General features: G+C 41.9%; 1 protein-coding gene across 1 annotated transcript in view; it reads left to right on the top strand.

Moving 5' to 3' along the window:
* The window catches only part of HS3ST3A1 (heparan sulfate-glucosamine 3-sulfotransferase 3A1), a 98,958-nt gene extending 74,842 nt beyond the window's left edge, over positions 1–24,116 (top strand). The window contains exon 2 of the mRNA XM_034989632.1: positions 23,495–24,116. Coding sequence (XP_034845523.1) covers positions 23,495–24,116 — 622 coding nt within the window. The remainder of the gene's footprint in view (positions 1–23,494) is intronic.
* Positions 24,117–24,610: the final 494 nt, after the last annotated feature.

Raw genomic sequence — 24,610 nt, 5'->3', positions numbered from 1 at the left:
TGAGTCGGCCAGATGGCTCTTCTGATCTTGTTTGGGTCTGCTCACATGTCTGGGAATCAGCTGGCTGAAGGCTGATCTAGGGTGGTCTTTGCTTGGATAACTCGGGTGACTCAACTTGGTTCTGGTTCTATTTGTCTTTCATCCCCCAGAAGCCTGGTCCAGACATGTCCTCACTGTAATGGCCAGGCACAAGAGCATGAGTGGAATAGACAAGAGCCTTTTCAAGGCTCTCCTTGAAATAACTATACACTCGCTAATGTCCATGGGCCAAAGCAGGTCACATGGCTGAACTCAGTATCAGGAATGGGAAAAGAGATTCCACTCATGATGGAAAAGTTGCAGAACCCATGGCAAAAGACAAGGATTGGAGAGAGGGGCGAGAAATTGGGGCCATCAACACAAATCAGCCTAACAATCACTGAAACATACTTTAACACACAAGCATTATTTGTTTGTTTTACATTGTATGTTTTTAAAAATATGAGATAATATCCCATCGCTTTATGGTTTATACTGTTTTGAAATTTCAGACTCAGATTTTGGTGATCTTAACTTGAAATCAATTTGAAAAGATGTAACTTGATCTTATAAACATTGCAAAATGTTCCATTATATGGGTGTACCAGAAGATTCTATCCAGTCTCCTGATGATGGACATTTAAGTTGTTTCCTGTTTTGGAGACTTTCTTGACAGAGCTATCGTGGACATCCATTTGCATAAATGCTTGGGTATTTATACTGGTATTTCTCGAAATTGAACCAGTAGATGTAGGACTGTAGGATCACTCACACTTAATCCTAAAGCAAGACTGAGCCCCTTGGAGTTCCCTAATGTGCCATGATATCTTAGACCTCTGTGTCTTCAAACACTTTCTTCTAGAATTCCCCTGCCTCTCCTACTTGACTTTGATAAACTGTCATGAAACCCATGATAAAGAGAGTCTATATATAACCCATGATAAAGAGAGTCTACATATAACTAGTGATGGGTTCCCATATCATGCTCACTCTGCAATAACCTCAGGTCCCAGCGTTTGCAATTGAAGGGTTCTGAAGGCTACTTAAGAGTTTTGCTGTTGTGAGCATTCTCGTCTGCACTCAAGCACCACTGTATTTGGGGAGGCTTCTCCATGGTCCATATACAGATCAGGTTCTCCTCTGGACGTAATGAACACTCCCATTCCAGCACTTCTCCCACTGAAATACATTTTGCTATTATGCCTTTCTCTTTGAGAACAGGAACATTGCCCTTTTATCCATAGAGTTCCATATTCCAGAAGGGTGCTTGGCCAAAGGAGGCACCCAATAAATGTTTGCTAAATAAAAATCTGACACTTGAGGTCAGACCTAAAGTTTTACCCTATCATAATAGTTCAATAAATATTTATTTGTTCAGTCATTCAATAAATATCTTATTGAATGTGAACAGCGAGTTGGAAATGTTTGGAATGAGAGAATGGGGAGAACGTGAGTGTGCCTTCTTGAAATGGAATGGTGTTTTCAGAGAGTCTGATGGGGATTTCAGACTTTTTACCCAGGAGAATGCACATATGCTCACCTTCACATTTTTTTTTTTTAAAGATTTTATTTATTTATTTGAGAGAGCGAGAATGAGAGAGAGAGAGAGTACATGAGATGGGGGAGGGTTAGAGGGAGAAGCAGGCTCCTCGCCGAGCAGGGAGCCCGATTCGGGACTCGATCCAGGGACTCCAGGATCATGACCTGAGCCGAAGGCAGTCGCTCAACCAACTGAGCCACCCAGGCGCCCCACATTTTTTTTATTCTTATGTTAATCCCCATACATTACATCATTAGTTTTAGATGAAGTGTTCCATGATTCATTGTTTGTGCATAACACCCAGTGCTCCATGCAGAATGTGCCCTCCTCAATACCCACCACCAGGCTAACCCATCCTCCCACTCCCCTCCCCTCTAGAACCCTCAGTTTGTTTTTCAGAGTCCATCGTCTCTCATGGTTCGTCTACCCCTCTGATTTCCCCCGCTTCATTCTTCCCCTCCCACTACCTTCTTCTTCTTCTTCTTCTTCTTCTTCTTCTTCTTCTTCTTCTTCTTCTTTTTTTTTTTCTTAACATATATTGCATTGTTTGTTTCAGAGGTACAGATCTGAGATTCAACAGTCTTGCACAATTCACAGTGCTTACCAGAGCACATACCCTCCCCAGTGTCTATCACCCAGTCACCCCATCCCTCCCACCCCACCCCCCACTCCAGCAACCCTCAGTTTGTTTCCTGCAGTTAAGAATTCCTCATATCAGTGAGATCATATGTCACCTTCACATTTTTATATACACTTAACAGTAGTTTCGTTACCTCCCGATACCCATTCTTGGAGCTTAGGTTAAAAACCTCTGCCCTCAGTTGGTGGGACTCAGCTACACAAAGGGCAGATCTGAGGACTTGAGGTTAGACCATCATCATGACTGACCCATCATAGCCTTCATTCTTGCCTCATGGCAAGTGCACAGGTGGCCAGAATATATGGATTCTGTCATATCCCGTATCTTCATCTATATTTTTGGTATCTTCCCTACCCCTAAAATATTTTTGACACTCACCTATTATTTTGATGAGATACATACGAATGGAAACATCTATCACAAATATGCCTCATGACTTATTTGACATCACATAACCATAATTCTGTGTAAACACACGATCTGTTCAATTTATTGGAAGAAAGAGTTTCAAAAGACATTGCCAAATAAGAAATATGATTTTTGCATCTTAGGAAACATTTTAAGGTAGATTTAGATAAAATGAAAAATCAACAATTCATTTAAAATAACAAAAAATAGAAGCTATTTAGGGATAATAGCAACAAGAAGTATACCCAACTGCCTGTAAAAAGCTTTACTGAGGATTTGTGACCAAGAGTTTGTAGACATGGTACCAAAAGCATAATCTGTGAACTACATGGGTAAATTGAACTTCATCAAAATTAAAACTTTTGCTCAGCCAGAGACACTGCTAAAAGAAAGACAAATACTGTGTGGTATCACTTTTTTGGGGAATCTAAAAAGAAAAAAAAATTGTGAAACAGAGAGTAGAAAAGTAGTTACCAAGGGCTTGAGGTTGGAGAAGTAGGGACAGACTGACAAAAGGGCACAAATTCTCATTTACAAGATGAGTGAACTCTGAGGATCTAATGTAAAACCTGGTGACATAGTTGGTAACACTTGAAATTTACTAAGAGAGTAGAACTTAAACATTCTCAACAAAAACCAAAAAGAATGGGGGAAGAAAACCAAAACAATGTTCAAAATTTAATCATCACAGAATAGTCAAGCAATTATGAAAAGAAACATGAAAAGACAAACTGCAGACTGGGAAAACGTTTCAAAATTCCATAGCCAACAAAGGACTTCTAGTTAAAATATACAAAGAACTTTTAAAACTCAGCAGTAAGAAAATAAACAACCAACTTAAAAAATGGGCAAGACTTTCACAAACATTTTAACAAAGAGGCTATTAAGCAAAGGAAAAGCTATTCAAGATCATTAGCCATTAAGAAAATGTAGATGAAAGGGGCACCTGGGTGGCTCAGTCGGTTAAGCGTCTGCCTTCGGCTCAGGTCATGATCCCAGGGTCCTGGGATCAAGCCCCGCATCGGGCTCCCTGCTCAGTGGGAAGCCTGCTTCTCCATCTCCCACTCCCCCTGCTTGTGTTCCCTCTCTCGCTGTGTCTCTCTCTGTCAAATAAATAAAATCTTTAAAAAAAAAAAATTAAAAAAAAAAAAGAAAATGTAGATGAAAACCACTGTAAGATAACCACTGTGTATCTATAAGAAAGGAAAAAAAGAAAACATAACAATATTAAGTGCTGACAAGGATTGGAGCAAACGGAACTCTCACACATTGCTTTGGGAATGTGTATGAGAGGGCCACTGTTTAAAAACAGTTTGGCAATTTCTTGTGGAAGTTAAATATATAACTCATCAAATGACCCAGAAATCCAACTCCTTGCTAGTTACCTGAGAGAAAAACTGCTATTCACACAAAACCTATGCCAAAGGTTTATAGCAGTTCTATTCATGATTGTCAAAAGCTGGAACCAACCCAATTGTCCTTAATGTGTGAATGAATAAAGTTGTGTTTATGTCCATACAATGGAATACTACACAGCAGTGAAAAGGAACAAACTCTTGATGCATGCAGGGACTTGAATGGATCTCAGAGGCATTATGCTGAGTGAAAGAAGCCAGGCTCAAAAAGTTATAGGTTATAATTCTGGGGCACCTGGGTGGCTCAGTCAGTTAAGAGCCAACTCTTGATCTCAGCTCAGGTCTTGATCTCAGGGTTGTGAGTTCAGACCAGTGTTGGGTTCCATGCTGGGCATGGAGCCTACTTAAAGAAAAAGGTTATATGTCATAATTCCATGTATATGCTATTCTTAAGAAGTCAAAACTATAGTGATGGAGAACAGATCAACATTTGCCAGGGGTTAGGGATGACGAGAGTGTAAGACTACAAAGTGAAAGCACAATGTTGGAGCGATGGATCTGTTTTAAACAAACCTAGATACGTATTGAATTTCATAGAACCATGCTCCCAAAGAGTCAGTTTTACTATATGTCCATTTAAATATAAAATAAAATTTTATTAGGAATGTAAAAGAAAATCTGTGTACATGAAAGCCATGTTGTCTTTCTAGATTGACAGACTCCGTATAACAAGCTGTCCTTTCTTCCTGAATTAATCCTTAAAATTTAATGACATTCCACTGCCAATTGGACATGAAGAGGGGGAGGGAAGTTGATGAGAATATTTTATAATTCCTTCTTTTGGAAGAAAACACAATAAAAAATACTCAAGAATAGAATACAGAGGCAATTTCATGTGAGATTTGAGACATATCCTAAAATTACAGTAATTGAAAAAGTGTTCTCCTGGTGCCAACATAAACACAGAACAGAATATAAAACTTAATGCACAGCATGAAGGTTACGTAGGAATTTAGTATATGGAGTAGTGGCCTATCAGTCCTGGATAAAAAGCCAGTTATCTGTCATTTTTTTAAAAAAAGGGAAGAAATTTAGAATTCAGTGTCAGCAAGCATTTAAAATGAATTTCAAAATAAAATTAAAATCAGAGATGAATATTTATTTAATGTTAACAGAAGAACAGCCTTAGAAAACATCGTGAAGACAAAGGAAAGGTCGTAAAGAAAAAATCTGACAGATTTTAAAACGTTAGAAAAATTTAAATACTGTAAACAAAGAAGAAATGAAAAATGATAAACTGGAATATTTGTTACATTAAAACGTATAAATATTGTTAATGTAAAGAAAATGCTTAAGGTCTAAGAAAGATTAAGCATCCCAGTTGAAAATAATAGGCAAAAAAAACAAAACAAAAAAACATAACCAGGAAATGTCTTTTAAGAAAATCCTGTACCTAAACTATCTGGCAAATGCTCACTAGTTTTAAAATGTAAGTATTAAAATATAAAAAAAAAATTTCCCTGTGTTTTTTGGCAGTAATTGTACAATATTATAATACACAGCATTAACGAGTGCATGAGAAAACACAATCTACTGAAGTAGAATTAAGATGTTCAAAAAAATATATTAAAATTCAAAGATAAAGTGTAAATACCTTCCTAGAAGGCAAGTTTGCAATGCAGTTTTAAAACCTGTACAATATACAGGGCTTCCTTTCCATGTCAAGAAAGCAATTAAACAGTAGCATGTTTAATTTTGGAAACAACTAAGTGTCCCAACGATAAGGGTTTCACTAAACACTTTATGGCGATTCATATGATGGGATACTGTGCAGCCATTTAAGATGAAGCTGATATGTATTTCATATCATGAATGATGTTTCCTGTTTATTCCTAAGTGCAAAAAAGCAGTTTAGAATGGTGTACACACAAAATGATTCCATTTTATGAATCTGTTATGAAGGACTGCAGAGTCTAGATGGATGTATTTTATTTTACTTTGTTTTATTAAAGATTTTATTTATTTGACAGAGAGAGACAGCGAGAGAGGGAACACAAGCAGGGGGAGTGGCAGAGGGAGAAGCAGGTTCCTGGCCGAGCAGGGAGCCCGATGCGGGACTTGATCCCAGGACTCTGGGATCATGACTGAGCCGAAGGCGGACGCTTAACGACTGAGCCACCCAGGCGCCCCATAGACATATGTATTTTAAAATGCTACGTCTGAGTGACGGGTGGGTGGTTTTCCTTTTTAGGGTTTTGTGCTTCTCTGATTTTTCTTATTTGTCTACAATTAACCTTTTTACTATGTGCACATTTTATTTTCTGGGTTTATATTAAAATTTTGTATTATTATCATAATATAAATATAATGTAAATTTCATTTAAAATGCATTTGGAATACAGCTGTTTTCTTCACAGTCTCCCCGTAGATCATGTGATTCACCCCCCCCCCCCCCCCCCCCGAAAGAAAAGAGTCTCCTTCCTGTGCACTCAGATCTAGTGAGAGCAGGTCTGTGGCATCTCCCTGGTGGTGGACATCACTGAGGCCTCGCGAACTGCTTCATTTGGAAAATTCCAACTCCAGGGGCCCCTCAGGCTTGACTGGAACCAGAGCCGCCTCTTTTTTATGAGGACTCTTCCAAGTCCTGGGAGTTCCTTCAGCCCCAAACTCCTGAACAAGAGTACAAATGGAGGCCCCACATCCCTATGTCTAAACAGTTAAAGAGAGAGAAATCAAGCTAATAAACTGTTGAATGAAATATATTCTGTTCTCCTATATTCCTTCCTAACAGCGGAACAGAAAAATATGTTTAAGGGCGCCTGGGTGGCTCAGTCGGTTAAGCATCCGACTCTGATTTCGGCTCAGGTCATGATCTCGGCGTCATGAGTTTGAGCCCCATGTCAGGTTCTGCCCTGGGCATGGAGCCTGCTTAAGATTCTTGATCTCTCTCTCTCTCTCCCCCCCTCTCTAAAAAAAGAAAAAAAAATAGTTTAAATCTATTGTTTTTACATGTCTGAGAGTTTTGGCAAAATACCAAAGATGACTAGATTGCATTATTACGGCTCAACTGGGTATTCTGTTGATGATGGGCCAGCAATGTTTCGATGAGTCATAAAATTAGGACCTACACAAATCATGAGCTATTACATACTTAGGGCAATTGGTTTTTATGCTAATTTCAGCTAATTATGTTACAATCAGGATTTTTATATTAATTTTGTTCTGTTGACAATAATGATGCAAAACAGGGATCAGCAAACATTTTTTGAAAAGGTCAAGAGAATGTTTTAGCCTTTGTGGGTGCGTGGTCCCTGTCACCACTTCTTAAGTTCTGCTGTTGATGTTAAGCAGCCTTGGACAATGGGCATGGCTCTGTTTCACTAAGACTTTATTATAAAAATAGTTGGGTTTGACCTGGGGGCCATAGTTTGGCAACCTTTTGTCTAAGGGATTTTTTAAAGAGCAAAGGTACATTATTTGGACATCTTTTGATCCCAACTGTAAATTAGAGTAATTGTAAAAATTAAAATGATTTTTCTTAGTTTTTAGAAGTGATTTTCCTTCAAAAATATTCCCAAGTTCTCTATCGAAATCCAAAGATAAAATATTGGATATCATGAATAAATATCAAAATGTGAAATTAAAAAAAAACTAAAGTCGATTTTTTAAATTAATTTTTTAAAATGGTGATTAAATTTAAACTTATTAAACATTTTCAGGAAATTGGAACTCTTCTGAAGTCTAGCTTTCCGTGTCCATCTGGCTGCCCACGGAAAGACTTCAGTCTCATGCTTTGCCTCTCTTCACCTTGACCTACATATTTAAAAAGTATTGCATAGCACCATTTGCTTAATAGTACAAAATGTCCCTCACGTCTGGGTGCGACTGTTGTGAGCACCAGGCTCGTGTGCAAGTACCTACGGGACCATGATTTGGAACAGGCAGCAAAGCAAAGGAATGCTCATTCCTTTGCTCAGTAACACTAGCAAATGATATTTCCTATCAAGAAAGTACTCCATGCTCTCTGCTCTGCACTATTTGATAAGTGACCTTTCCTTTCCCTCCGCTAACCACTTCCCTCACTCAGATCTTCTGCAAACCAGATCCGCGTCCCCCGCCAGTGTCCGCAGTGACCCAAACCCATGTCCCTTGTCAGCATTCGGACATTTGCTTGGAAGACACAGGGCAAGAGTTTGGGAGAAGCTTCCCCTGGGACCTGAGCAGTGTTGGTCACGAGAGTGGATGCTCAAGGTCATGGGTTGCCTAAATGGGATCATAAAGTTGTATCTATAATAGGAGGACTTCCTACGTTGCGGGGCTCTGAGAAAGGATGCTTCTTGTCTAAGGGCAGTGCTCATGCTATTCACCAGGGTCCCTGGTGGAGCGGCAATGGCACATCCACACTGATGGACTGTGTCTAATGGACGCTCATTGATTGCTTTCCTGAAGTTTGTTTTGTTTGCATGGCTCATTTCACGATGATGTCCTATTTTGGAGGGTTTCTTTATAGCGTGCAAGTGAGATGATTTTGGAAGTTCTGTCGGTGGGACAGAATGTGTTGTGTCTTTTTCTGCTGTTGAAAACCAGGGAAGCTGGAGGCTGGGTCACCTGCTGGCAATTTTATTTATTTATTTTTATTTATTTATTTGAGAGAGAGAGAGAGATGAGAGAGCACACACAGAGGGAGAAGCAGGCTCTCCACTGAGCAGGGAGCCCGATGCAGGGCTCGACCCCAGGACCCTGGGATCATTACTGGAGCCGAAGGCAGACGCTTCACCAACTGAGCCCCCCCCCCAGGCGCCCACCTGCTGGCAATTTTAGAAGGAACATCCAGGCAGTCCAGCGCCCCGGACCATGTTAAAACCGCAGCTTCGCATCGCTTTTCCTGTTTTAAACTTAAAAGACCTATCCAATTAGCACCTGCTCTGTGTCCAGAACCTAAAAACCCAGAAGGAAAAAAAGCAACCCAAAGAAACCAAAAGAAGCAAACACCCTACTGTTGCCAAAACGTAACAAAGGACCTTCCTTCAGGTTTCTCTGCATCCTGCCCTCTGCACCTGTCTTAGCCTCCCCCATTGTCCTAGGTTTCCATCGCCAGGCAAGGAAAGCACGGTTCTTCCCTTACCTCCAGCAACACATATGCAAAGAGCTGGTAATTCCAGGCTAGGAGGGGGCTCCACTCTGAAGCCGCTGTCCACGGTAGCACAATTGTTTGTAAAACTCCTGCCAGGGCCAAGATGGGCCTTGATGGGGCATAGTGGTGGCGGCCACCACAGAGAGGGGAGAGGTGGCCACCCTCGGCCCACGCCTGCCCACGTGCATTTGGAACTCCATCTTCCCCTTCTGGATTGTTCCATCTCCTGATACCGGTTCAAGTACCAGATAGGATGATGAAAACCCGATTCTCCTTCTAATCAGGGCTCAGGTTCAGTGTCACTTTCCTGAGTCAGATGCACTGGGGCTTGAAACGCGAAGATGGTCCAGCCCTGTGCATCTTCTATTTCTAGAATTAGGGAAGAATGCTCTGTCACAGAAAGAGAGTGAACTAGGGGGAGGGTCAGTGCACCAGAATCTAAGCTAAGCTTTGTGTCCCTTCAGCTGCCTGACTTCTCAGAAGGAAGTCTGAGAAGTCTTCATAACATGCAAGTGAGATGATTTTGGAAGTTCTTTCTGCATCGGAAATGAAGGGGCTGGATTAGGGGATTTCTGAGATTTCTCCCGTTCTCACACCCAGTGGTGCAGCTGCCTAGGAGAGTGGTCCTCCCACTTGTCTTTTTCCAGAACATTCTTCTCCTTTTAATCCCACCTTCATCTTCTCTTCTCAGTAATCAGTCTCTTCCCCTACCCACTCCCCACCTCCCTCTCCCTCTCCCTCTCTCTTTTCTCTCTCTCTCTTTCACACACTTCTAAGGGTTTGTAAATATTTATCAGACTTCAGATCCTGACTAACTTAATTATACGTCATCTCTGCTATTTAGAGTCTTTTTTTTTAATAACTAGCTGCAGAATCCATTCATGAAGACTTAGTTCTATTCTGACTGTAGATGTCCCCTCAGTTTCTTATACACGGACTTCTTTATTCTTGAGCTTTTCATTTTGCTCTGTTGTTCAACTGAAATGAAACTTCAGGGTTTTTTCCCCCTAGGTTACCTCGATGCTAAGGTTTCTGAATCATTGCATATCCGAAAGTGTTACTTTGATACAACTTTAAATGAAATACAGCTTAGCTCAGGATAAAAGTTTTTCTCTTTTGAATCTTTAGCGACCTTTGGGCACTTCCTACGAAAGTGTAATTTCAACCCTCCCACCCCTCGACCTTCGTTTTTCAAGTAGCTAGTTCTAGCATTACTGCGTTTGTCTTTCTCTATGAATGCCTATGAAATGCTTTCTTTCTTCTCAAACACTCCAAATTTTGCAAATAGTTTTCAAAGCCTGCAGCTCTACGAGGGCGGGAACTAGGGTGGGGGCTCCGGTAGCACAAATTTGAGGAAGGGGGTGCCTACTCTCGGGGTGGGGTGCCCGTGTTCAGTTCTCCACAAAGAACAGGACAGAAGAATTATCGTCACTTTTTAATTTGGTCCTTCAAGAATATCTGAGATCCAGGGGCGCCTGGGTGGCTCAGTCTGTTGAGCATCCAACTCGTGATTTTGACTCAGGTCATGATTTCATGGGTGATGGGATTGAGCCCCTCGTCTGTTGGGCGGGCTTCATGCTCGGTGTGGGGGGGGTCTGCTTGGGCTTCTTTCTTGTCCCTTCCTTCTGCCTCTCCCCGCCTCGAATAAATAAATAAATCTTTTAAAAATATATTAAAAAAAAAGAATGTCTTTTAAAGTTCAGAGACAGACCCACTATGGAGAGGCATGACATGATTTCTTAGGTTCTGATCATCTTACAGAGTTGTATGTGAATTTCAGTTTTTAATGTTGTTGTTTTTTTTTTTTCCTGGATATTTTTTGGCATCTTGATAGGACGTTGGGGAAAGCACATCAGTTCCCAAGAGCCAGACCCCTTTTTAAAACAGAGTTTGGGATCCATGGATATAGAGTTTAAAATTATATTTTAAATCTTACAGACACACGGATTCCCCAGTGGAGTAAACTTGGAAGGAGATAATCAGAGGGTGAGGCATCAAGCCTTGGAAAATATTGGTCTGTTTCTGTATTTGCTCAGAGTCAATAAATGAGGTAATTTGTGGCATGGCTTGGGGAAACTAAGGTCCTAAATAGACATGAAGGATTCGTGCTTGAATTCATGATCTAAGATAATTCTTGCTCCTTCCCTGTCAGGGTTATTCTCCTCTCTGACCTGGATGCAGATGTATTTTCTGTCCTTTCCTGACGTTCCCCAAAACCAAGAATCCTTGACTTTGCTCTCCTCCCCTGGAGCGCCAAGGAACATAATGGGCTTTTGTTTGTTTGGTTGGTTGGTGGTTTTTCAAATAAGCTTTCTTCCTTTGTCATAAAGCCTGGGGAGAGTTAGAATGCTTTCTCTTTCTTCACTTGATCATTCACAGTTTCACCAGGAGTCGCCCATCAAAGGCCCTGGGATGCGTACCAGCCTCTATGCTTGATGTTGATGTACCTTAACGAGGGTTTGGTTATAAGAATTGTACATCTAGATTGGGTCAGCGTGGGAGCGGGTTCAAAAACATAAGTCTTCCTCTCCTACAGAAGCCAACTCAAACACCAGCTCGAGGGAGTTTTCCTTCCAGCCTTACAAGTCACGTTTGGAGTGGGGTCCCACATCATAACAGCAGGAAAAGAAATACTGATGTGGTTGGACCTTGGCCCGAGGGATGGCGGGCTGACAGCGCTGGGAGTGTGCCGAAAACTTCCCCTGCTCCATGCTCACGCCATCGGGGACCCCTGGGAGCCACCTTCTCACCAGGGCCATGCAAAGAGCATGTTTTTCCTAGAATTTCCTGCTGCCGGAGGCTTCTAAAAACAGACACGTTGTTTCTGTTTGGTTGTATAGACATGTGTGCCTGCAAGAGCCAGATTTATTGACTCCTCAAGGTAAATTACCTTTGTGTTACAACTTGGGGGCCTTTTCCTTGCAGCATGTCCTTCCCAGATGGAAGAAAGCTCTCGAAAAACATGTTCTGTCTCTTGCCTGTTTGCAAGATTCCAAGCAGAATGATTTGCACTCTGTGATGCATTGAATATTCATGTGTGTTGACAGATTATCGACACTGGCCAATAACATCCACCCCAAGAGTCCTGCTCATGCTACCTGGGTGTCTGGGGAGGTTCAAAGAATACGCACGCTAGAGCTGAACAAACCTGGATTTTCATTCTGTCCCTTTCACACATCACTGTGTGTGTTCGGACAAGTCGCATGACCTCTCTGAACCTATCTCCTCAACCATGAAATTATGTTAATAATTCCAGCTTGTCACTGCCGATAATGACGCGAGAAATCTACATCAGATCTGGGTCAACGGTAAATGCTTTAGTAAGTGTTCATTGGCTTCGGTCTTCAGACACCACCATTTGAATTTTTGGTGGCCCTGGGTGTTAGTTACGGTTAACATAACCCTACCTGTGAAACTTCATTTTCTAGCAGCGACATCTTATTTTGATGTTTCGGGCACAGAGGAGGTGTGGGACAGAGATGGGTTCTTCTTAGTCACTGCCTTACTGGATGCTTCGAGACCGCTCCTCTTCTGGACTTCCTGGTCTTTCTTCTGCCTCCAAGCGCTAGGGGAAGAGCAAGGGAGCCTTCCTTTGGACTAACCTTATTCTTTCAGACTTCATTGATTTTGAAATGAATTCTGTTGATGCACATTGGCCTGCCTAACGATTTATACAAATCTTTGTGTTTTTTTTTTTAAGATTTTATTTCTTTGTTTGAGAGAGAGCGAGAGAGATCACAGAAGGGAGAGGGAGAAGCAGACTCACCACTGAGCATGGAGCCCGATACGGGCCTCGATCCCAGGACCCCGAGATCATGACCTGAGCTGAGGGCAGATGCTTAACTGACTGAGCCACCCAGGTGTCCCTGATTTATACAAATCTTTTGATGTGATTAGTGGGGTCATACTTCAGAACAGAGCAGTTGTGAGGCTGTGCAGTTGTAAGCCTGACATGTTAATAATGAACTTAAGTCTTGCCCCATACATGGAGTCTTGGAGGTGGGAAGGTCCTAGAGACGTGGAGGACAATAGTCTTACTGTTTTGCTTATGAAGAAGCCAAGGCCCCGAGAATGAAAGTGATTTGCTCAAGATCACACAGTTTAGGAACAGCAAAATCAAGATGGATCCACATTCCTATTCCCAGTTTTGAGTTTCCTATAAAACAGTGTTGTCTTCGTGGAAACACAGGTGATCCTTCGGTGTCGTATTTTATAATAAAATCAATAATGTTTTGCCCTCATCAGAATTCTTAGGCAGAAATCCTAACTTTTAAAAATTAGCCTAAGGGCACCTGGGTGGCTCCATCGGTTAAGCGTCTGTCTTTGGCTCAGGTCATGATCCCGGGGTCCTGGATTTGAGCCCGGTGTCAGGCTCCCTGATTCTCTCTCTCCCTCTCCCTCTTCTGCTTCCGTGCTTATGCAAGCTCTCTGCCAAATACATAAATAAAATGTTTTAAAAAAATAAATAAAAATAAAAATTAGCCTCAACTCTACCTGGAGAAACACTTATTTTTTTCTCTTTTAGAGAAAGGGGAGTCTACTTCTTTCTTCAAAATAACTGTTTTTGACGGGGGTCGTTTGTTTGTTTTAGTAAAATTCCTGTCATTTTCTATGTGTAAAACTTGGGGATCTTCTTTGAAAACTGCTTTGTTCCCATCATAATTCAGCTGTCCAGCGTCATCAGAACACCCTTCCCTCTCCCACATCAGCCCTCCGCCCCCCGCCCCGAATCCAGGTCTCTAACTCCTCAAGCTTGGATCCTGTTGGAAGAGCTCCCACCGCTCCTAACCACCTGAGTTCTTTTCTTCATCCATTCCAGCTGGTGCTCTGGTGTGGGGTTTCCTTTATCCTTAATCTTAAAATCATCTTCTCGGTTAACTTCATACAGCTCCCCTGATGACAGATTCCTTCCTCTGTATTCAGGTCAGAGTTTGGCTCTGCTGGGGTCTTCACAGCCATCCTCTGGACAGCTTTCTCACATTCTCAAGTTTTCCGTCTATTGAACCACCTTTGCTGTATTCTCATCCTATCCCTTTCGTCTGCTGACTTTCTCTCGTCCATTGCGATGGAAATGACCTTGCACCAGGCACCAGGGTGCCCATTGTCACCTTCCGTATACTGACTGCGGGAACTAGTGCATGCTGCTTAGCCTCTCTGAATCTCAGCCTGTTCATCAGAAAAATTGGGGAGCGCGATGCCTATCTTCTCTCTCATGGGCCGTGTAAAGATTAAAGGAGGAAGCAATTGCTAAAATGGTTTGCAAACATAATGCAGTCTTCAGATATCTCTGTACCCCTGCCCACACTCTAGAGATACATCCACTATGATGCCGTGAACACCACTGTGCATATAGCACCGTGAGAATCAGTGGCCCAGGTGTGGCTCCTGTTCTGATAACTTGGGCAAAGGGGAAAGGGTCATTGAGAGGACCACTGATTCCTATGTATGGGAGGTCAGCTTCTTTTCCTTTATGATCTAAATTTCTTTGAGTTGGAGATGTAGTTGGTTTAGCAAATGCACTATTTTGAAATGTGTGTTTTTCTTGGGAGAATTACGGGGAATTGGACCATTTTTTTTTTATAAGTCTTGGAAACTTTTTATTGAAGTATATAACCAAATTCAGAAAAGGACACAAATCCCACATTACAGATTGGGATATTCCCACCTCTCCAGAAACACCTGTGCCCTCTTCTGGTCACTCATTCCCCCAAGGGTAACCACTGTCCCCGACATCTAACACCGTAGGTGGGTTTTGCCCGTTTTCGAACTTAGGATGAGAGAAATCATGTAGTACGTACATTTTTGTGACTGGCTGTGTTTTCAACATTGTGTTTATGGGATTCATTCACAAGTGTTGAGTCACTCATGCCAATTCTGTATAGTATTTTATGTGTATCTTATTTATATATACATATACGTATGTGTATGTACTGTTTATATCATCAAAAAATATATACACACATATATACATATACATACATATACGTATATAAATCTATTTTTAAAGATTTATTTATTTATTTGAGATAGAGGGAATGAGAGAGAGAGAATGAGAGGGGAGAGGGTCAGAGGGAGAAGCAGGGACCCCCAACTCAGGACTTGAACTGGGGACTCCAGGATCATGACCTGAGCCAAAGGCAGTCACCCAACCAACTGAGCCACCCAAGTGCCCATATCTTTCTATTTTTGATGGATGTTTAGGGAGCTTGCCTTTGGGGCTGTTATGATTAACTATGAATGTTCATGACCATGTCTTTTGATGAACATATGTATGATTTCTATTGCATAGAGTCCTGGGAGCAAAATTGCTGGGCCACATGTATACATATGTGCAGCTTTGGTAGATAGTTCCAAATAGTTTTTGAAAGACATTATGCCAATTTATACCCAGACCAACAAAGAATCAGTTGTTTCACATCCTCGCCCACACTCGGAATTCTATGTGGTTTTTATTCTAGCCATTCAGTTGGGTGTTTGCTCTTGTGTTTTAATTTGCATTTCCTTGATGACTAATAAAGTGCCGTACCTTTTCATACATTTATTGACTATTTGGATACTGTTTTTTGTAAGCACTGCCTGTTCAAGACATTTGCCCATTTTTCTTTCATGATGGCTAGCTTTTTTAACTCATCGATTTGCAGGAGCTCTTTATGTATGATGGATATAAATCTTTTGTCAGGTATATGTGTTTTAAATATTTTCTATCATTCTGATGTTTGCCTTTTTACTCTCTTATTGGTATCATTTGATGAACAGAAGTTCTTACGTTTAATATAGTCCGGTTCATCATTCTTTTCTTTGTGGCTCTTCCTTTAAGAAACTTAAGAAATATTTGCCCCCCTCAATCATTAAGATGCTCTCCTAGGTTTCCTTCCAAAAGTTTTACTATTTTATCATTCATATTTATATGTACCATCTGGAGTTGATTTTTCTACATGGCGAGATACCAAGATTTATTTTTCCATGTGAATAACCAATTGACCAAACACCATTTACTAAAAATACAATGAGGGAGGGGAATTTTTTAAGGAAGAAGTACCTCTGGAGAGGGTCAGTAGCAGTTCCTGTGGGAGGGTGGGGGAGCAGGAAGACAATATGAGGGCAGAGGGAGTTCAGAGCACATGACCCAAAGGAATACGAAAGGTGAAACACATGAGGTGGGTTCTTTTTTGTCCTTTTTTGAATGTGCAATGAATTTGTATTGTTGAGTGTCATCGAGGGCTGCCTCTTGGTAGTGTCCCTGACCATGCAGGTGATGGTGATGCAGACAGTGGTGGTTTTGCCTCTAAGACTATCAGTGAGGTGCTCTCATGGAGGCAGATCTGTCCTATCCGCAGTGTGGCAGTGGGAAGGCCTTCTGGGTCACCTTAGTACTCTTACCATGAACTACTCAGGTGACTTAGGGCTTAAGTAAAAATGAACTATTTAGCAGGTGTCTCATGGTTCATACTTGGCCATATCCTATACCATAGACCACTAGAGAGCTATTCGAATAAGTGTAGGCCCATAGTGATTCATCCCAGTGTGACATGGGATCCAAAATGAAATCCCCAGGACATCTAGGAGGCACACTATCCCGGGTCACATGGACGTGTTACCAAACAGATCCCTTCTGGGAATAACTGTGCCACGTGGCATGGGAAGAAATTGATTCCCCTTAAAAACTGAGCTCCCCTTTCTCCCACCGTAACAGGCAAATAACGGCTTTGCCAGTTCGTGGCCTGCAAACCAGGCACTGTTCTGCCTGAATGTCATACATATAGGGTCTCTAATGGACAGGTGCATGGATGTCCCAGGAACATGTCAGAGGAGCTCTGTCCTCCTCTGGACCCTTGTGATCTGGACTAGGTGGGTTTCTCTTGGCAGCTGGAAATACCTTCTTAAGAACAGTTCTTGGTATGTTCCCTGCCCTAATGGTCATGTCAACACGGCTTACGGTCCAGATTCCCCAGCCCCTTGGCTTGATTTTTTGGGTGAGGTGAGTAAGCTGAGATTGGAGAGGTTGAATGACTAGCTCATGGTTACCCAGCCAGCAGTGGGCAGATGCAGGCCAAAAAACATTTCCTAATCAGACAGCTCCACAATATCGCATAAATTATTATAGTCCCCTTTGGTCTAGCAAGAGGAAAGCAAAACCATAGCACAAACCTCTTTCAGTACCTTGTGCTAAATGTTTAATTATCTGCAAAACCAAAAAGGCTCTTTTGTTTAATTAAATTCTATTGATGCAATTGAAGACCTTGTCTTCTTGGGGAGTTGTTTGTTTTTTTTTTAAAGAAATGATAATACGATAAAATAGACATAATGTTTATGTTTACCATCTTAACCATTGTTAAGTGTACAGTTCAGAGTTGCTGAGTGCATTCACATTGTGGAGCAGTCTTTTTCCAGAACTCTTCATCTCACGAAACTAAAACTCCGTACCATTAACCAACTCCTTCCCCCTCCCCCAGCGCCTGGCAACCACAACTCTACTTTCTGTCTGGGCCTCATATAAATGGAATCACATAATGTTTGTCCTTCTGTGATGGGCTAATTTCTCAGAGCAGAATGTCCTCAGGCTTCCTCCATGTTGGAACAGGTGCCAGAATTCCCTTCCTTTTTAAGGCCGAATACTATTCCATTGTGTATATGGAGTATATTTTCTTTATCCATTCATCTCCTGATGGACACTTGGGTTGCTTCTACTTTTTGGCTGTTGTGTTCTTTGGGGAGAAAGAGCACATGTGTGCAACCCACTTTGTAATAATCCTTAATTTGCTTGTGAGATCTCTTCTTAACCATTCTTTGACTTCCTCGGGGAAAAAAAAAAAAAAGCTATCCTAATTTTTCCTTATTCTGGTTTCTACCCATTTCCCCATCCATCCCCATACCTACTATTAATGTCTCCAGATCCTCATCACTATTTAGAGGTGAAGTTGGGATAGCCTTACCCGGTTAGCCTGGAAATTAAGGCCTCTTAAACCTACCTCTCCCATCATCCAATCGAGTTTCTCACTCCCCACCCCAACTTGTTCCATCTTTAGGGAAACTTGACGTGTCTTACTATACACACCTTTCTTCTCCCTTAGTCTGTCTGGTATCTCTTCTGAGCTTTCATGGTACTGGGATGGCTTTTTCTCTGCCCATTTGGGCCCAAGTCCTTAGCCTGTCTGGTATCTCTTCCAAGCTTTCATGGTACTGGGATGGCTTTTTCTCTGCCCATTTGGCCCAAGTCCTAACACAGAGTAGAGTCACAGCATATGTCTCACTCAGGTTTGCAAGTTCTCCTCAACACTTTGAAATACGGTATTCCAAATTACACCTGCATTTCCTTTTATGTGATAGATGAGCTCTACTTTAAACATTGAAATTCAAATTGCAGTAAGAAAATGAATAAAGAAATTAAAAAGGAGATGACTATTTAAAGGATCCTGTTGTGAGTCCTTTTACAATGTAAGCTTCGTTAAGGACTTATTTAGACTATCACTTCTTCCTTTTTGAAGAAAGGTGGCTTGCAGGTGGCTTCCAGTTCGCTGGGACTCCCCACCCCCACCGTCCCCCCAAACCATGCCAAACCAGTCCCGTTTTCCTCATCCTAGAGATGACAGTCATTAATGCTTTTTTTTTCTGAAATCCCATTTTAGCTGTTTCCTCTTTGGATACCTCTTTCCCTTATTCTATTGAGAGAATGTAAAATATGGTTTCTTTTTTCAGAGACGTTAGTGGGATTTCCTCTCGTGCAGCACAACCTCCAGTCAGAATCTGGGTGGAAAGGGCTGCTGGAGATCTGGGTGTTCCCCTGAGACAGGAGAGAGAGGGAGATTGAGATCCCCAACCAGTAGCTTCTGAGCGAAGTATATTCTCTCTATCTTACTGGCCAAAAAAGGAGGTCAAGCAGTTAAAAGTCAGGAGAGGAGGCAAGAATGTGGCCTTTTTTTCCTTTTCCTTTTTTAATCACCAAATATTCTTTCTTACCACTTTGCTGATACTTAATGTTTGCTTTTGCTATCCCCAACGTTTTTCACACAGTTGATCAAATTTCCTTCACTGAATCATTCCAACAATGTCTGGGTGGATCTCCTGGCTCATCTTATAAACGTGTAACCTAAGCTTCCAGAGTGGGTTGGCCTCGCCCATTTCTCAGTTCTCTGTGGGGAGATGCACAGTGACGAGGCCGTGAATTCATGTCCCGCGGTGACACCAGTGTTAACGTGGGTAGTGACAGCAATCTGTGTCTGCCTTGCGGCAACACTGAATTTTGGTTGCTGCTTAGTCTTCCCCAGAGCTTAAGGCATATTTCGGGAGTGGGGGTGGGTGACAGTAAGGGTTCTTTTGCAAAAAGAATTGCAGCTTTCTTAAAACAACAACAAAAAAGCAAGAGAAATCAGATATCTAATTATCATGTCCTTCCCCAAGGAAAAAACTAAACATAACCAGACTAAAATATCAAAGACGGCAAAGATCTGAGAATCCCGGCATCCCTGAACTAGCTCAGGGTCAATGGCTTATTGCTACAGATGTTGAGGAAGTTTTGCCAAAAATAATGACAGTGGGAAGCAGAATGGGTCTTTTAAAAGTTCTTATATAAATTCCAGTTAGGTAACATACAGTGTAATATTAGCTTCAGGTGTGCACTAGAGTGATTCAACACTTCCATACATTAGCTGGTGCTCATCACAACAAGTGAACTCCTTAATCCCCATCACCTGTTTCATCCATCCCCGCCCCCCCCCCCCGCCCACCCCTCTGGTGACCATCAATTTGTTCTCTATATGTAAGAGTCTGTTTCTCGGTTTGTCTCTCTCTCTCTTTTTTTCCTTTGCTCATTTGTTTCTTAAATTGCACATATGGGTGAAATCCTATGGTGTTTGTCTTTCTCTGACTCATTTCGCTTAGCATAATCCTCTCTAGCTCCATCCACATCACTGCAAATGGCAAGATATCATTCTTTTTGATGGCTGAATAATACTCCATTACGTGTATATATCACATATTTATCCATTCAGCAATCAGTGGACACTTGGGCTGCTTCCATCATTTGGCTATTATAGATTCTGCTGCTGTAAGCATTGGTGTGCATGTATCACTTTGAAAATTAGCGTTTTTGTATCCTTTGGGTAAATACCAAGTAGTGCAATTGCTGGGTCTTAGGGTAGTTCTATTTTTAACCTTTTGAGGAACCTCCATACCGTTTTCCAGAGTGGCTGCATCAGTTTGCTTTCCCACCAGTGGTGCAAGAAGGTTCCCCCTTCTCCACATGCTCGCGAACACCTGTTGGGGAACCAGAATGTTTACGAACCAGTTGATGTGATGTCTGAGACACACTTTAAAGTAATTCATTTGTGGAGGAGAGAGTAGAAATGGAGGGGGTTATGAATGAAATGAAATTGGCCACCAGTTGTTTTTTTGAAGTCGGATGTAAGGTACAGAGATGTACATTGTAATTCTCTCTACTTGGGGGTGTGTTTGAAATTTTTCTTAATATAAAGTTAGCAAACGGTATAGGCGGGACGAAATTATAGGAAATCAACAAAGGCAAGTTCACATAACACGAAGTACAGTATTTTACCACAAAGGCAAACTAGAAACTCATAACCAAATTATGGTAAAGATGCAGTAAATCAACCATCAGAATTAAAAATAAAAGCAATCCTAGATTACACCTGGGCCAAAAAGGACATAAAAAGTACAAAATGCAATTGCCTAAATAAGTATTTATGAAAATGACAACAGAACGTATCAAAACGTGAAATTTGACGAAGTTTGTAGGTAAAGGGGGAAATAATAGCCTCAAAATGCTTTTATTACTTGTGAAAAAGGATTGAAAATCTATGAAGCATCCTGTTAAATGAATTAGAAGAATAGCAGAGCATAAATAGAAATAAAGAATAAAGGGAGCATTAAGAATCTAAAATGCAAATAAGTGTATTTAAACAGATAACAGAATCTAGAAAACAGAAAGAAAGGCAGAAAACGGGAAATCCCTGGGGACTATAAAATTACAGTTCAGACTGAGCATGTAACCTACTGCTCAACTGGGTGACTTATAGAAACATATCAATTGCCAAAATCAAGGCAAGGTATTTACAAGAAACCAATTACCATGAAAGAAACTGAAAAGATATGTTTGAAAAATCTTGTTTCTTTCCTATCCTTACCCTCAAAAGCATCAGTGTAAGATGGCTTTGTAGGTAATGCCTACCAAATTTAAGGAACAGAAAATTATTTTGCCGGGCGCCTGGGTGACTCAGTCTGTTAAGCGTCTGACTTGATTTCGGCTCAGGTCGTGATCTCAGAGTTGTGAGATTGAGCCTCCTGTCAGGCTCTGTACTCAGCGGGGAGTTTGCTTCTCTCTCTCTCTCTGCACCCCCCCCCCACTCGCATGCTCTCTCTCTCTCTCAAGTAAGTAAATGTAAAAAATCTTTTAATTTGCGGGGCGCCTGGGTGGCTCAGTCGTTAAGCGTCTGCCTTCGGCTCAGGTCATGATCCCAGGGTCCTGGGATCGAGCCCCACATCGGGCTCCCTGCTTCTCCCTCTCCCACTCCCCCTGCTTGTGTTCCCTCTCTCGCTGTGTCTCTCTCTGTCAAATAAATAAATAAAATCTTTAAATAAATAAATAAATAAATAAAAATTAAAAAAAATTAATTTGCTACTTAACTTCTCTAGGATAGAGAAAAATGTGAAACCTCTCTCAACTCGTTTTATTGGTGGATTAATTCATATTCTAGCAATCGATTAAGCTATTGATCACAAGAAAAACTATAGGAACATCCTATTAACGAATATGAATGAAAAATCCAGAACAAAATAATGGTGAACCAAATCCAGGACGATATTAGAAGAACAATCCATCAGAGTCCAACGGAAACAGCTTGTATTCCAGGAATAAAAGTCAATCCACTATCAGAACATTTAGAAGTTTGATTTCCTCTCACAATGGATCAGAGGATAAATTTGGTGTAGTTATTGAAATAAATCCCCAGCTACATTTATTCTACTATTGATTGGAGCCATAGCTATTTCTTACAAAACTTGGGATTAAAAAGACAGTGCCATAATATCAAATAGTGGGTGTAATGGTAGTACCTTTAAATTGGAAGAATAAATAGGTTTTATCTCTCCTGCTCATCCTTTTTGACTGGCCCTGAGACTCCCCAGTTCTCAGTAGGGTACTGTTCGCTTGACCTAGTGGGAACATCTGCTCCATCAAGACTCCAGTGGCATATTTTTCTTTTGACAGGGCAAAGTGATCCTAACCTTCATCAGGAAAAATAAGCAGAGAGAATCAAGAACGTTTTGAACAGCAAAGAGCTAGAATTCACTTTGTTGTGGGAAAAATACGATGATAACAACAGTTGAGCCCATGTCTAGACGAACCACAGTCTGTAGACTGTTGTAGTGACGGCGTTTCAAGTTATTCAATAAAAGATGGATTGTTTAATAAGTCTTGTTTGTTACAGGAAAATTCAGAAACTCTAAATTTAGAGAAGTAACGTTGTGTACCAGGCAGTGACATTATGTTAAATAGAATTGCTTTGTTTGTAAGAAAACTGCAGAATGGGCTCGGGGTATTTTAATACCATTTCCTAGTAGTATGATCATGTTTATTACGATAGTCTAATTTACCTAAAGGATTTGATGAAGGTGATTTTCTGACAGCATTGTGGGTTACTGGTAAAAATAGATAAAAAATGACATAGCACTTACTCTGTGCCCCGCACTTTCCTGAAGTATTGAAGGATATTCTCTTAACTTGCTTAACTGTCGCAACAACCGTATGAGGTGGATATTACTATTTCCTATTAAATACGCAAGGAAGGAAGGGCGCTTGGGTGGCTCAGTGGGCTAGGAATCTACCTTCGGCTCAGGTCATGATCCCAGGGTCCTGGGATCGAGCCCCGCATCGGGCTCCCTGCTCAGCGGGAAGCCTGCTTCTCCCTCTCTCACTCCCCCTGCTTGTGTTCCCTCTCTCGCTGTGTCTCTCTCCGTCAAATAAATAAGTAAATAAATCGTAAATAAATAAATGCACGAGGATTGGGTGCTCAGTTGGTTGAGCGTCTGCCTTGGGCTCAGGTCATGATCCCGGGGTCCTGGGATCCAGCCTTACATCGGGCTCCCTGCTCAGTGGGGAGTCTGCTTCTCCCTCTCTTCTCGGCTGGTGCCCTCTCTCGCTATCTCTCTCTCTCAAATAAATAAATAAAATCCTAAAAAATAAAAATAAATAAATACACTAGGGACCCGAGAAGCTTGTACAACTTCTCCATCTAGGAAGTGGGAGGGTGGGCACCAGCAGTTCAAGCACCCTCCCCTATCCAGAGTCTAGAGGACGCCCCCCTCCTTGGCAATGAGCTCTCCCTGTACAATCAGGGAAAGTCGCTCCCTTTTCAGGCTCTAACAAGCCCTTTTGCTTTCCTCAGGGACCTGATGCCGAGGACCCTGGAGGGGCAGATCACCATGGAGAAGACGCCCAGTTACTTCGTCACCCGCGAAGCGCCCGCGCGCATCTCGGCCATGTCCAAGGACACCAAGCTCATCGTGGTGGTGCGGGACCCGGTGACCCGAGCCATCTCGGACTACACGCAGACGCTGTCCAAGCGGCCCGACATCCCCACCTTCGAGAGCTTGACGTTCAAGAACCGCACGACGGGCCTCATCGACACGTCGTGGAGCGCCATCCAGATCGGCATCTACGCCAAGCACCTGGAGCACTGGCTGCATCACTTCCCCATCGGCCAGATGCTCTTCGTGAGCGGGGAGCGGCTCATCAGCGACCCGGCCGGCGAGCTGGGCCGCGTGCAGGACTTCCTGGGCCTCAAGAGGATCATCACCGACAAGCACTTCTACTTCAACAAGACCAAGGGCTTCCCCTGCCTCAAGAAGGCCGAGGGCAGCAGCAAGCCCCACTGCCTGGGCAAGACCAAGGGCAGGACCCACCCCGCGATCGACCGCGAGGTGGTGCGCAGGCTGCGCGAATTCTATCGGCCGTTCAACTTGAAGTTCTACCAGATGACCGGCCAGGACTTCGGCTGGGATGGATGACCATATAATTTAAAAAGAAAAAAAAAAAAAATCAGAATATAATATATTTTTTTACCAATCGGTAGAGAAAAGGCAGTTTAATATTTGTGCTGAAGATGTTTGTTTCAGTATTTTTTTTTTTTTTTGCAATGAATGTTAAGAGTGTGTTCTCACCTCCTCCCCCATCTGCTTGTGTCACTGGCCCGAACATTTGGATAAACAAAAAAGGAAAACCTCACTCACCGAAATACTTGGCAATTTTCGATTTCTGTTTTATGTTTTATATGCACAGTTATAAACTCTGAGCATCGGTCACCATGAAAACTTTCAAGGAAGTCCTGAGGGTAAATCAGTCTCTCTGTTTCTGTCTCTGCCTCTCTCTTTCTGTCTCTCTTTTCACAGGTCCCAGATAAAACACTCTCTCCTTACATTTCCTTCTTTTTTTTTTCCCGTGCCACTTCTTCAAAACTATTTCGCAATTAATAATACTCTAGGTTTGCCCACGATTATTCACA

This window comes from Mirounga leonina, unplaced genomic scaffold (assembly GCF_011800145.1).
Source record: "Mirounga leonina isolate KUSES-001 unplaced genomic scaffold, KU_Mleo_1.0 Mir_488, whole genome shotgun sequence".
Lineage (NCBI taxonomy): Eukaryota > Metazoa > Chordata > Mammalia > Carnivora > Phocidae > Mirounga > Mirounga leonina.
The sequence above is the reverse complement of the archived record's forward strand: the minus strand, read 5'-3'. Positions and strand labels throughout refer to the sequence as shown.